Source organism: Rattus norvegicus, chromosome 9 (assembly GCF_021556685.1).
Source record: "Rattus norvegicus strain SHRSP/BbbUtx chromosome 9, alternate assembly SHRSP_T2T, whole genome shotgun sequence".
NCBI lineage: Eukaryota > Metazoa > Chordata > Mammalia > Rodentia > Muridae > Rattus > Rattus norvegicus.
The window spans coordinates 4,725,161-4,740,498 of NC_141542.1; the positions used below are offsets into that span (position 1 = coordinate 4,725,161).

General features: G+C 42.9%; 1 protein-coding gene across 1 annotated transcript in view; it reads right to left on the reverse strand.

The window, feature by feature from the left end:
- LOC148003236 (rho GTPase-activating protein 20-like) overlaps positions 1-14,891 on the reverse strand; it is a 163,893-nt gene extending 149,002 nt beyond the window's left edge. The window contains exons 1-5 of the mRNA XM_087568224.1: positions 14,785-14,891; positions 14,275-14,336; positions 8,309-8,380; positions 7,883-7,953; positions 5,888-5,953 (exon numbers count right to left, since the gene is read on the reverse strand). Coding sequence (XP_087424350.1) covers positions 5,888-5,953; positions 7,883-7,953; positions 8,309-8,312 — 141 coding nt within the window. The 5' untranslated portion in view covers positions 8,313-8,380; positions 14,275-14,336; positions 14,785-14,891. The remainder of the gene's footprint in view (positions 1-5,887; positions 5,954-7,882; positions 7,954-8,308; positions 8,381-14,274; positions 14,337-14,784) is intronic.
- Between the last annotated feature and the right edge of the window lie 447 nt (positions 14,892-15,338).

Below are 15,338 nucleotides of genomic sequence, written 5' to 3' on the forward strand. Positions count from 1 at the left end.
CACACACAGATGCACAGACATTCACACACACATGCACACACAGACACACACATGCACAGACACATAGACACACAGACACACACACATGCACACACATATACACAGATGTGCACACATGCACACATGAGCGCACACACACAGACACAGACATGCACACATAGATGCACACAGACATTCACACACACATGCACACACAGACACACACACGCACAGACACATAGACACACAGACACACACACATGCACACACACATATACACACAGATGTGCACACATGCACACATGAGCGCACGCACACATACACACACAGACATGCACACACAGACACACACAGATGCACACAGACATTCACACACACATGCACACACAGACACACACACACAGACACATAGACACACACATGCACACACACATATACACACAGATGTGCACACATGCACACACGAGCGCACGCACACATACACACACACACACACACACACACACACACACACACGAGTGCTACTCAGCTTTAATTCTCTTACCCATCTGTACTGTATGACAAATAGGAACCTGAATTAAACTGAGCTATGTGGCTCTAGCATCGCAATGGCTCAGATGTCGCAACCTTCATCCCCCTTTGGCTTCTGAGCTCCACTCATTTTCTCTCCTTATTGGCTGAACCCAACCACTTTAATGGTTTGTTTGTACTCAGTCCAGGGAGTGGCACCATTAGAGGGTGTGGCCCTGTTGGAGTGGTGTGGCACTGCTGGAGTGGGTGTGGTTGTGGCCTTGCTGGAGTAGGTGTGACCCTGGCTGGAGTGGGTGTGACCCTGGCTGGAGTGGGTTTGGCCCTGCTGGAGAGGGTGTGGCCCTGCTGAAGTGGGTGTGGCCCTGTGGGTGTGGGTTGTAAGTCTCTCAGTGCTCTGCTAGCAGCCTTCAGATGAGGATGGAGAACTCTCACCTCCTCCTGCACCATCCTGCCTGGACGCTGCCCTGCTCCTGCCATGATGATGACAGACTGAACCTCTGACCCTGTAAGCCAGCCCCAGTCATAAGTTGTCTCTGTGAGAGCTGCCTCGGTCACGCTGTCTGTCCGCAGCAGTAAAACCCTAAGTAAGTCAGAAGTTGGTACCAAGGCCTGGGTATTACTGATAAGCCTGACCATACTTTTATTTGGAAGAACGTGAATTTTGGGACTTTGGATTTGGAAAGCCACGAAATGGTTTGAGTGGGGCCCAATGAGCCATCCTGGCAGGAAGACGTTGTAGCTGTGAGTGATTTTAACCTCATAGACCTGGCCCAGGAGGCTTCAGGGAGAATAATTTCAGTGTGTGGCCTGGAGATTGTTTTTGTGGTGTTTTGGTGAAGAATGTGGCTGCTTTTTGCCCGTCTGAAGAGTCTGCCTGAGGCTAAGGTGAAGACTCAGATTCATTGCACTGACAAAGGAAGTCTCAGAAAATCCCAGCAGAGACTTTGTTCTCTGTTTTGGGCAAGTGCAGCGAGATTAGTAAAGAGACAATATATAATATATTGTTCGGGTATTAAAGGGGCACCCACGAGTGAAACGGAGACATGTCTAGACCCAGCACAGAGGCCCTAGCGGATGCTGAGCGGATGCCAATGCCCACATGTACTCAAGACAGTTAAAACTATGCCTGTGTGAAATCTTCTATACGCCCATATACAGATGTTCACAGCAGCACAGTTCTCTCATGACGGCCTTCGGTCTGGCAGTCCATCCACTGACAAATAGCAAAGTAAAATGTTTGGTAATATATGGAAAAGGGCCCGGTGATATGAATTGTTATAGAACGATGAGGAGAAACTGGGACAAGGGCATGAACATGAGATCACGATGTATACTGGCTTTCTAAAAACACATATATTCAAAGACATGAAACCGTGACCAGGACAAATGCCCTGTTCTGATTGAATTTGCAAAGATTACAAAACTATGATGCTTCCCCAATTGAGGTTAGAGGGACATTGTCGCTATAGCAACTACCTTTACTTGGATGGACCCCATAGTATAAGAGGAATTATTTCAGTGAGCAAGTTGTGCTCAGTGGTTTGAATAAATCTTGTCCTCACGGAAACTTGCAGTAAAAACCGTGATGCTTCCATTCGGTGCCACAAGAGCAGGCTGTGTTGCCTCATGGGTCTGTGCCCATTTGCCCTTTTGTTTTTCTGCCATGTTAGGGTGCAAAGTGAGTCTTTCACCAGATATAGCCACCCATCTTGGTCACCTGGCTCCCCAGAACTTGGAGGTAAATAAATGTCTTTCCTTTATTAATATTACTATTAATTATTAATTATTTCTTATTCTTATAGGGAAAGACAATGGGTAAGAAATTATGAATAAGCTCTGCTGTTAACAGAAGTGTCAGACTTTCAGCAGCTCAGAAACAAAGACGACAATGTGCGCGCGCGCACACACACACACACACACACACACACACACACACACACACGTCAGCCTCGAGTCCTGTGGAGCCACTTGCTGGGAGAGGCAGGGACATGAGGCAGGAGTCTGCCCCTCTCTGATGGCCACCTAGCTTGTGGCTCCCAGCGAGTGCCTGACACATCTGGTTGTCAAGGACACAGAGAATCATGGGATGGTGATGTGATTATGTCGACAACTTCTGGGGACGTTGTGAGTGTCTCAGGCTTCCAGCAAGAAACAGCAAGGGCTTTTAAATATTTTTAAAATGTGCTTTTATTGTCTCAAAAAATAGCAAGAGATGTATGATGTTTTTAAAGTCAATAAATAAAGCTACGTCAGGTGGCGCCACCCTTGAACCTAGATAGCTAAGTCAGAAAGCTCGTGACATCCAGGCAAGCTGGGGCTGTAAAACAAAACCCTGCTGAGAAAAAAAGTAATAAGAACAGAAAAAAGTAATAAAAACGGGGAAAATATTGCTGTAAAAAACTTATAATTACTAAAAAAAGTAATAAAAAGAGAAAAATATTGCTGCAAAAGAACTTATAATTGCTAAATAAGATCAAACAGAAAAATTACTCCAAAATGTACTATCTGAGCTAACGACCAGGGAATATAGTATTCCTGCAATTGCAAAATCTCTCACATCCATGTTCATCCATTTCCTACCACAAAACTGAGACTACTCTGTAGGTAACGCGCTGTTATCTACATCAAAGCACCCAATGTTATACATGAAAAGCAGCTCAACAACTTCCCTATGTTCATGCTGCACTCCCTGATCTGTTGGAGTGACTGTGGGTGTCCGATGTGTCTCCTCATCATAGAACAGTATTTCCCCACGTTAAAGCCAGAAATATTGTGGAAATGACTCCAAAGAAACCTCTTTGGACCTTCTCTCATCCACACTACGAAAAGAACAAGACCATTTGCAAAAAATGGCAACAGTGTGAGTCCTAAAAGTTTAAAGGAGGAGGAAGAACAGAGGGTTTGCAAGCCACTCATTTCGAGAAATGCTGGAAGACTCAAGAACACACTCACAGTGTGTCAAAAATGTTGTCCTGTGGAAAAAATACACAATGGATAATATATTACTTGACAAATCCATGCCAGAATGACTGAAGCTACGTCATAAAGACTCGAGTCGAGGAAGTTTGCTAATTGAGTTTATAATGTATGGAAATTATGTGATGCTTCTCCTTTGCTCCCCATCATAAGCTTGTTTTATGGTGGAAGGGATGGTGTCTGTTAATGTCACCCGTGTTCCCGTATCGCCCTTTGATCTTTTCCAACACCTACAGTGATGGGTGACGGAGGGAGTAACTGTAGCCAACAATTAATTATTCTTTACAAGATGAGTTCCAACGTGAGCCCAATTAAAGAATTTCCGGACACCTCTTCCTTGCTAAAACAAGTACATTTAATGAATTGAAGCCCCCGGCCTGTCACTCAGGCTTTCGTTCCCGTGCACGCTTGCTTACAGAGGTAACCCCTGCCCTTCTCTCCCCGTCTGGAAATACCAATTGTCACCCTTTAAATGCTCCATGTCCTCCTGACCCCTCGAAGTTTAACTTAGAGGCTTTTACGGCTTTTTCCTCGAGATGACACCATCTGAAAAGGTGTTTCTGGGGACAAACATGACTGTGGGGCATTTTAAGCAACAGAACACCATTCCCATATGCAAGGCAAAGCGCTTGCAAGAATGATGCAAATGGTCAACTTTAGCCTGGACTCAGAAAGAGGGGTCTTGATGGACTCAAAGCTTGAATTCTTCCGACCCTGCTACAATTTCTCCATCATAACATGGAATAATAAACAAAGGGTTTCAAACACCACAACATTCCAACATCTTGTCAAAAGTGATTATGTGAAAGGTCACAACTGTGGCGTATGACACCTATGGGTTCCAACAGGAATGTACTTCACCACACAAGACTCAGACACCTCACCCCATCCAAGCTTAAGATCCCATCTGACAGATGTGTGAAGAAATGTTTCACTCATGAACAGCTGTGGAAACTGCAAACATGAGGCTTGGGAAGGACATAACTGTTCAAGGGGCAGCATGCAGAAGAGATTTTATGATAATCTCTCCCTGGTTGTATTAAGGGCTATTGAAATCTACACATGTGATAAAATTTCACACACACACACACACACACACACACACACACACACAAAGACACACATACACACACAGGCACACATACGCATAGATATACACAGGCACACACACACACAGACACACAGACATACACATACACACATAGGCACACACACAGACATAGACACACACACACAGACATATACACACACACGCATACACACATACATGCACACACACACACACACACACACACACACACACACACACAATGAGATCTAACATAATTTCCAAAATGTCAATAGGTGACTTTATTGCACAGATAACCACTTCTGATTTAGAACAACCAACTCTATGGTTCTACAATGGAGGCTCCTTGGGTGAGGCTGGATGAAGATTCCGTAGGAGTTTTCCTGAACTGTTTTAAAACTCTGACTGGTGCTACATTATTTTTTTAGTATTAAGGGCTTTTTTTTTTTCAGTTGGTTGTTTTTGTTTTGTGTTTTGTTTTGTGTGTCAGACTGGATTGAAACTTCTAGACAGTCTGATCCTGTGGTTTAATTTTCCTACACATTTAAACACAGTTAAACCTCAGGGATGGCTACCTTGAAATTCTGTTGCAAAGTAGCAAAGCTCCCATGATCTTTAAGGTAAGAATGGATTCTATCAGCTGATAAACAGTACTTGGGGCTCGGACCCAGCAAGGAACAATGTGGGATTTTTTGTCTTTTTTTTTTTTTTAATTTTTCATTAGATATTTTTTTTATAAATTGCTTTTTGTTTAAATTTTTCTTTTTTTGATTTTTATTAGATATATTTCTTTACTTACATTTCAGATGTTATTCCCCTTCCAGCCTTCCTGTCCATCAGCCCCATTCCCTCCCCTTCCCCTCCCCCAAGTTTTTGTCTTTTTAATTGAAAATGGTTTCTTCGCTCACATGATACACCCCAAGGAGAGTTTCCACTTCCTGGGATCCAATAGGAGGGAAGTGTGAATCTTCCTGGGAAGGGGAAATGGAATCCAAAGGAATTGTGTAAACATCTGATTTGCTAGAGGCTTCTTTAAAATGTGTGCCATGTTAAGTTTGAACCCTCGCACTGCATGGAAAACTGGCTTACGAGGTGCACCTAGGTAGTGGGGACACCAGCTCAGGCTTAAAGAGCAACAGAGCAAATGGGTAGCATCTCAGGATAGCTCACAAATGAGCCCCCACCCACAAGAATGAGAGCCCACTGCACATGACAGGTGCACATGTCGAAGCCTGATTTGCCAGAGGCTGAGAGTGACATGTTTACCTGGCGGCCGGATGGTTAGCATTTTAAGGAGAATCCATGTGTTGCCAGACAAAGCAACATTCCTACCTTTATCCTTCTCAGGTTTGTATCCCCCGCCTCCCAAGATATCTTCGAGATCCTTCTCTGACCAACCTACAGAAAAACCACACATTTCAGTGGCCAAAAGAAAAAAATCTCAGCAGCAAACATTTGGATTAGTCAAAGTTGTCCATGACACGTGAGTGTTCTTCATGGAACTGAGAGTGTGGTTCAGTGGCACAGCAGATGTAAGGTCTCAGAACCACACCTTGTGCTCATACTAAGGATCGATGGGGAGGGGGAGAAGGAGGAGGAAGGGAAGGAGGTTGAGGGAAATGAACAAGGAAGAAAGGGGGTAGGCAAAATTTCAACCGGCCCCTCAGCTCACTGCCGATGTATATGTTCTGTAGAACGGCCAATCATCTTGAGTGTTTGTGTGACCACAGAGATAAGAAATACAGTCCTATAATTAAGTTCAGATGAGACGCCAACCCCCTGCCTCGATGGCAGCTCTCTGAGGCTCTGACTCTATAGAAGATTCTGCTTCTTAACTGAACCAAGGAGATTAATGCCTTTCTGCAAAAATAAGTCTCAACTTTCTCATGATCTGCGACACAATCACAGATGACTAATACGAGAAGCAGAATCATTACTAACCATAGTTCAGTGATTTAGTACACATCTTCCTAAATGTCCTATGCTCTGTGTGCAAAGTGTGTTTAAAGCCGTCCCGCTGTATTCCAGAGGACAGGGGGGTGATTTGCTAAGCCTCTGTAGTCACTGTTCCTTCTCTTACTTGGCTTTGTCTGCTTTGTGTCATGAGACCACTTTTGCCAGGCAGAATGAACGTCGTACCAATTGGATGATTTGGGAAGCATTTCTTAAAACTGAATGAAATGAATCCATCAGTCCAGGACAGCCACTGATGGTGCCTGTCGACAAGATTTCAGGCGAAGCCTTTATAAGCTACTGTTAGTCTTTTCCAGTGGTATGGGTGGTGTTAGCAGCAAGTTAGATTTTTTTATTATAGCACACAGCATTACACTGAAGTTTTATAAACCATAAGAGAACAAGGTTTTCCAAAAGACTAACCTGCAATGCTAAAAAACTACAAATGGGCACAAGTCCATCGAACGGGTGTTGTAGTTCAAAAGTGAAATGTCCCTATAGGCTCATGTGCTGGGACTCTTGAGGCCTGCTTTTGGAAATACATCACTGAAAGGTGACATCTGGGTTTTACTAGCCCACTTCCTGTCTCCGTCTCTCCACTTCCTGTGTGTGGATACAACGCAAGCAGTAGAGTCATATCGGGGCCTCATCGCTTCTAAAATGATAAACTGAAAGAATCCTTCCTCTTCTCTTCGCTTGCTAGGTACTTGGTCAGGGCAACCAGAAAAGTAATGAAAGGAGAACTAAGTGAGGAAAGGTACTAAACACTTTTTAAAATGTATTATTCATTTATATGTCTGTTTTATACCCTTTTGAATTTAATTGTATTTAAGTGTGTGTGTGTGTGTGTGTGTGTGTGTGTGTGTGTGTGTGTGTGTGTGTGTGTATGTGTGTGTGTAGGTCAGAGGAAAGCTTTCAAGCTACATATCTCAATATGAGAATCCAGGTATCTCCTAGCAAGATTGACATTCTAGATATTTCTAAGAAGTATAAAATAATGCCACTCTCTGACAAAAATTGTTTTTCTCTCGACACACAGACTCATACCATGTGCTATTTATGTTAATATGTATTGGTTTAGTATTATCATTTTATACGAACAATACTGATTTAAAAAAAATAATATATAGACGATAAACAGAGATAGATATGACACACACAGACAATAGTTATTGAGATTCCCAATAATTTGGAGAATCCCAAGACCAAAATATATCAGTACTACTGTTGTGGGGTTCTCCTACAGCTCGATGTGGCCCAGATCTGGCCCAGATCTACAGTACTCTGGGCATCTCAGAACGCCATTGCAGGTATAAGACAAACCATACCAGGAACTATAGCACTGGCCTGTGATGTCGAGCATTTAGAACTTACCTCCTCCTTCTCCTGTACTTGGCTTTTTTTCTGATCATACAAGGCATCTTCCAAGTCAAACCCATCAAGTTCTGGGGACCACAGAACAAAAGAGATAATCACTGTTGTACTGGGTAGTTTTTATGTCAGCATGAGCTAGAGCCATCTACAAGGAGGGAACCGTGTTTGAGAAAAGGCCTCCATAAGCTCAGGCTGTTAGTCATTTTCTCAGTGATAGATCAGTGGGGAAGGACATGGCACACCGTGGAAGGTACCATCCCTACGCTGGTGGTCATAAGCCAAATAAAATAAACCCTTTCTTTTCCATGTTGGTTTTGATCATAGTGTTTAATTATCACTGTAGAAATGCAAACCAGGATACCCACTGAAACAGGTAGCTGATGTGGAAAATCCTTCCTTCCTTTTTCCTCTGAGAGCTTGTCTTACCCATAGGATTTGACGGTGCTCTAGTTGTTCCTGGCCTTCTCGTTGTAGTAGTGGTGATGTGGTCCCATCTCTCTGAAAGTGGGAGGGAAAACAGCAATAAAAAAGAAATAATAATAAAATGTATACCTACATCATAGTTTAAGGAAGTCACACCATGAATAGACCATCGTTAGTACTTATTAAAGCTCCTATACAACCTCATGACTACCCGGAAAAAGATGGCAAAGAGACAGAACAGGTTTAAGTGAGGGGGATTCTAACCATTCTTCATAGGTTGGGGACCGAGAGACCCACATCTCACCACTTGACCAGAGCTAGAACATGAGCCCAGATCTGCTGCACACATGGAGTAGGGAATTCTAGACGATCCCTGAGACCTTTGAGCTATGGTTTCTTCCACTGTTAGTGCAAGAACTGAACAGCAGATTACGATGCCCAGAGATGAATGAGCTGGTGTTGTCTGTAATGTGCAGAGAATTGTTTTATAAACTAGCATTTATGTGATGTACAGAGAACTGCTTTACAAACTGAAAGTGGTTAAAGAAGCAAATTTGACCATCATGCTATACCGTACATTAAAATCAACTAAAAGCGAATCAAAGATCTAAAAAGCTATTGTCTAAACACTCAGCAGAAAACATTTTGGAAAAAATATATATCTGGTTCCTGTCAGCCTGCACTTCTTTGCTTCATCCATCTTATCTAGTTTGGTGGCTGTATATGTATGGGCCACATGTGGGGCAGGCTCTGAATGGCTGTTCCTTCAGACTCTGCTCTAAACTTTGCCTCCCTACCCCCTCCTAAGGGTATTTTTGTTCCCCTTTTAAAGAAGGAGTGGAGCATCCGCATTTTGGCCATCCTTCTTGAGTTTCATGTGATCTATGGCGATGCACTCTTTTAATCACAGCACTCCGAGGAACAGAGCAAGAGGATCTCTGAACTTCAGAACAGCCTGGTCCACAGAGTGAGTTCCAGGACAGCCAAGAGAAAGCCTGCATTAAAGAAACAACAACAAAAACAAAAAGAGAAAGACATGAAAAGAAAAAACAAAAAGGATTTCCAAACAACTCACTTGCACCGTCACAGAACAACAAACAAATGGGTGTTGTAGTCAAACGTGAAATGACCCTACAGGCCAATTGTTGGGAATACGTCACTAGAAGGTGACATGTAAGTTTTACTAGTCCACTTCCTGTCTCTGTCTCTGCTTCCTGCATGTCACTCCAATGTGAGCAGTGGGGCCCAGGTTAAGAGTAAAGGAGAACTACTATGGCATTTTGTAAGTGATGGATTGGACGCTGCCTTGTCATCACTATTTCATATCGATGCTATTAAACTAATTTCAGCAGTGTCTCAGAAAGCAAAGTATTTAAAGCAGAGGTGAGGGAAATTACTATAAACATAAAGTACACCTAAAGGTATAAAACCAAGAGGATCCAAATAAAGACACACACCAGAAAACACACCAGATTGGCAACATCAGCTCCCACACCATCTATGTTAAATGAAAGCCTATAGAAGTCCCACTGATTGTTTCTTTCCAGAAATAGTCAAATTTGATCTAAACTTTTTGGGGAAGGCACAACCTGAGATTGTCTTTTTTAAACCTTAAAAAGAATAAAGTGGGATGAATCACTCTACCTAATATTTCATAGTTAACATTTATCAAAGATGTGGCAGACAGATAGATACAGGCAACAGAACAGAATGAAGAGCTCAAAAAACCTCAGATCTGCTCAAGTGATTTTTTTATACATATGCAAAGCAACTCAAGGGAGGAAGAAATCTTTTCAGCAAAAGGTGCTGGAATAATTAAACTTCCAAAACAAAAAGCAATGGGTTTCATTTTATATAAAACTAACTGCAAATGGATAGGTTCTCTTTGCTTAAATAGTAAACCATTAAATTTTCAGAAGGAAGTGTTTCAGAATTGAATGCTTAGTAAAGAGTTCACATATTCAACTACAGAAACACGGCCCATAAGAGGAAAAGTTACGAAGCTGGAAAGAGCAGACCACCTGGTGCACGGCCAGCATCTAGGAAGCTGAGGTAGGAGGACCTAGCATTTGAGATCCAGCCAGGACTGCTTGCCAAGATAGTAAGATTCAGTCTCAAAAGAGGGAGGAAGAGGAAGAAGTGGCACAGGAATAGGATGTATAGAAAGGAGGGAGGACAAAAATTCTAGACAAGAAATCCATCAGGAAGCTTTAATGGAGCTAAGGTTCTTGTGGGCTGGTGGGGTAGCTCAGAAGCAAGCATGCATTTACATAGAGGTCCTAGGTTTTTCCTCAGAACAAGCGGGGAAAAACAAGAGGAAGGAGAGGAAAGAAAGGAAATCTGGAGTTGGCTTTTTGAGAAAAGAAAACAAGATTCAAAACTTGTTCTAATGACTCAAAATTATGAATGGGAGAGGAGGCATTGCAACTAATACTAAATAGGTACAAAGGAAACTACAATGGACAATATATTCCAACAAATCAGACACGCTAGAGGAAATGGGTAGAGTTCTAGAAGCACACAAACTATTAAGGTGATTATGAAAAATCAAAATATAAATGGATGAATGATAATTAGAATAATTAACAACCTCCCAACAAAGAAATATCCAGGTAAGAGAAGGCTATAAAAATGAATTCAAAGAAAAGTTAAAGCTAATCCTTCTCAAATCTTTGCAGATCTGAAGAGGAGGAAATAATTCCAAATTCGCTTCATCAGAGCAGCATGACCCTCACGGGAAGCCAGGCGAGAATGCCAAAAACAAGCAAAACTACATGAATAGAGGCAAAAATCAAGGAAACATTACATTAGTAAAGAGAATGAACAGCACATTTAAAAGATTGCACCCTATAATCAAAACTGGATTCATGCCCGGGACACAGGATTGCTCAACATAAATTAAATCATTAAACATTAAAAGTATGAAGCATAAAAATCATGTGATCATGTCAGTAGGTATAGAAAGAGAAATTGACAAAATTTAACATCTTTTTGATGACAATTCCACATATCAGCCATAGAAGCTAGAGTGGTTAGCGGGAATTGTCAACTCAATGAGTTCTAGAACCTCCTGAGAGAGAGGACTCCAGCAATATGGTAGGAGATCATCTTGACTCGGTAAACTGTGTTGAAAAGAAGAACCTACAGCAGATGACATGGTTCTTCGGTCTGAGATCCTAGCCTGTACACAGGTAATGGAGTGAGCTGAGTGTATGCCATCATCGCTCAAACTGGGCAAAAATAACTCTCCCTTAAGCGGCTTCCACCCTGGCGTTTTCTTACAGCAACTAGAAGAGTAACTAAGATGAAAGCAATGTCACCCAACGGAATGAGGACCACACAGGATGAGGGACCAAGGTACATAGTCAAGGGGGGAAACACTGAAAGATTTCCTTCTAACCCGAGGAACAAGACAACCGTGTCCAATCTACCAATTCTATTCAATGCAGTACCAGCAGTCCTAGCAAGAATGAGGAAAGGATATTGAAAACGGTCTGTAGGTGACAGGACTGTATGCACAGAAGATCCACAAGAACCAAGTGTGGTGGTGCCCACTTATGATCACAGAGTCTGACAGGCAGACTCAGGAGGAGGAGGACTTGGAGGGCAGCCTGAATTATATAACAAGTTTCAAATCAGCCTGGGCTACAGATACGGAAAAATAGACAAACTGAAAAAGGAAACACTGGCATATCCACAGTTTTGAAGATGAAAGAAGTGGTCATAAGCCAAAGAATGTAGATGGCAAAAGGAGAGAAATCACTCCCCCGCAGAGCCTCCAAGAGGAATGCTGCCACACAGGCACTAGTGCTTTGCGCCACAGAACTATCCCTGTAGCCTCCCTGATCATATCTGCTGCCAGTAACGAAACTTGGAATTTAAAAGACAGAGTTTCCCAAAAACTTGCTGATGGCTGTGATATGAGCAGCTTTCAATATCTAGATGGTTTTTTAAATCATTGTTTTACTCATCATTTATTTGTTTATTTGTTTTTGGACAAGAGATCTTGCTGTTGTAACCCTGAGTACCCTGGAACTTGCAATACAGAACAGGATTATCCTCAAACTTTGGGTATTCTCCCCGCCTCTGCCTCCACACTGCTGGGATTACAGGTGGTGCCACCCCGTATGACTTACTGAACGCTTTGTTCAATGAGATGGGGGCAACAGGAATCGGTGTGATTCTGTAATATATTACATTGTGCATTGGTTGGGGTATCAGTGTTTCCAAGTGACCAGTGCACAGCGCTAGCAAACTGTGAATGATTCATTCAAAGAATAGGAGAATCAAATGGAAGAGCTGGAGGAAGGACTGAAGGACCAGGAGAAGACACGGACTCCAAAGGACCATGAACAGAGTCAACTAACCTGGACCCTTGGAGCTCTCAGGGTCTGAACTGCCAACCAGGGAGCATGCACATCTGACCCTAGGTCCACACACATATGTAGCAGATATGCAGCTTGGTCATGTGGGTCCCCAAACAACTGGAGCAGGGGCTGTCCCTAAAGCTGTTGCGTGCCTGTGAATCCTGTTTCCCTGGCTGGGCTACCTTACTAGCCTCAGTGGAAGAGGATGAGTGCAGCCCCACAGAGGCTAGATGTGCCCGCTAGGTGTGGGGGGTGTTGAATGGGGGTGGATACCCTGGGGGCTCCACCCTCTTTGAGGAGAAGGGGAGAGATAGAGGGAGAGACTGTGTAAGGGAGCAGGGAAACTGGCAGCAATTGGGACAAAAAGGGAGTAAATAAATAAATAAGAAAATACTAAAGAAGTTCTTTCCCCTTTTCTCCTACAATTCTGCATGAGCCTGGATTTTCTCCGCATGTTGTACTGAACCTCAGGAATTTATAACTGCTCAGTCCAGTTGCAGATATTAAAAATCCAGGTGGAGTGGTAACACACATCTGTAATCCCAGCACAGGGGTTGGGGGGTGGGGAGGTAGAGGCAGGTAGATAGATCTCTGTGAATTTGAGGCCAGTCTGGTCTGTCTAGTAAAGTGTGGTCCACATAGTGATTCCAAGTCTGTCTCACAGTACCACACACACACACACACACACACACACACACACACACACAAACATACACACACAGACACACACATACACATACACGCAAACACACACACACAAACACACACACAGACATGCACACACGAGCATGCTCGCGCGCGCACATACACACACACATACACACACAGACATGCACACACACAAACACACATACACGCAGACATGTACACACGAGCATGCTCGCGTGCACACACACACACACACACACACACACACACACACACAAAGAATCCAGATGCATTCTATTGAAGCCAGACATTACAGAAAACTATAAAATAATGTCATTCATTACTCTAAATTATGTTCTCACCTTATAAGCACAATTATTTCTCATAAAAACCCACCACATATGTCAATGCATATGGTTTTTTATTTTCCTCAGATTAATATCAGTTTTTAGTTCTAAGTTCTCAGATGAAAAGTATTTATAGATGTGACTCACATACACAAACTCTCCCGAGATCTTCAAAAACTTAGAGAATTTCAAGAAAACGTCTGAATATCTTCATTGAAGACTTCTCCTTAGGCCTCAGGTTGCCCTACTCTGCTCGACTATGAATGGCTCATGTTTAACCTGGGAGCTATGGGGATAGGCTGGGGCTTAAGTCAAGTTCAGCTCACCCCTTCTGCCTCCTGTACCTGGATTCTGGCAGCCATCGTCACCCAAAGCAATAGGGAAGTGGAAATGCATGGCTTTCACGTAAGGCACAGTGACCAACCAGATGGGATTCTGTTGAATTAAATCTAACATTCACATGGGTGCCTTTGCTGACTTTTCATATGTGCAGCTAAAAATTCTACACGGCTCCTTTTGACCCTGTCCCAGATGGAGTCCCAACGAGTCCCTCCATGTGTCCCTTCTCAGGTGAGTCTGGCCTTCCTCACTTCCCACACCTCGTTACCTGCTGGATTTGATGGGGCTCTGGTTGTTCCTGTCCTCCTAGTCGTGGTGCTAAAGTGGCTCCTGAAGGGAGAAGGGAGGATGAAAGGAAGCAGATTGTAAAACACATTGGCTGCTTTATGGTTTATAGAAGTCACATCGTGAGAATGGTCTCGGCATCGGTCCCCAAGGCCATTGTGGGGATCACACTGAAGAATCATAAAAAGTCATGGGTTCTGAAGCTAGAAATGCACATCAGTGGCCAAGAGTCACTGTTGCTCTAGCACTGGATCCAAGTCAAAGACGGCCTTGTTGGCACAGAGAATTTCAGGACAACTCGGGCTAAATCAAGAGACCCTGTCTCAAAACAAAACAGTGAGGGGTATGAAATGGGTCGGAGTTCTCTTTTTGTACAGCAGAAAAAAGGCTAAGGCAGATGCATGTTCTCTCATGGACTCGACATAGACTGAATGAAAAAGGAAGATGACACACGTATGATGAGACAACACAAGCCTTGCACAACAGAACAAACAGGTAGGTGGAGGTACAGCTAGTCTCATATGCGTGTACTTTTCTGAAGGCAAGATTGTGACTGTGGTGCACGGTGCACAGTGTCTGCTTGGTGGACTTGTTTGTTTGACTCACGCTTTACTGAGGAAGTTTCTTTCAGCACATCCTCTAGATTAAAATCATCGAAGTCTCCATATCCTGCAAAGAAGAAGACAATTTTAAGTTTAGGTAGTTTTTAAAATGAAGGAAAGATTGTAATATTTTCTTTGTCCTTACCATTATAATTTGTGGTTCTGATAACTGAACCTAGGACCTAGAACGTACTAGGCAGGTGTTCACCACTGAGGCTGATGCTAAAATAGACTCTTGACATGGTATTTGTCATTTAAAAAAATAAGGGGATGTGAATGCAAACAGAAAACAAAAATACAAAGGAAAAAATAGAGCAGAAGCCAAACACTCCATTGTGATAGAAAGAAACAGATCATTACATAATGCAAAAGGACTACTTTAGCAACAAGTCAAATTCATTTGAGATATGTGTGTGTGTGTGTGTGTGTGTGTGTGTGTGTGTGC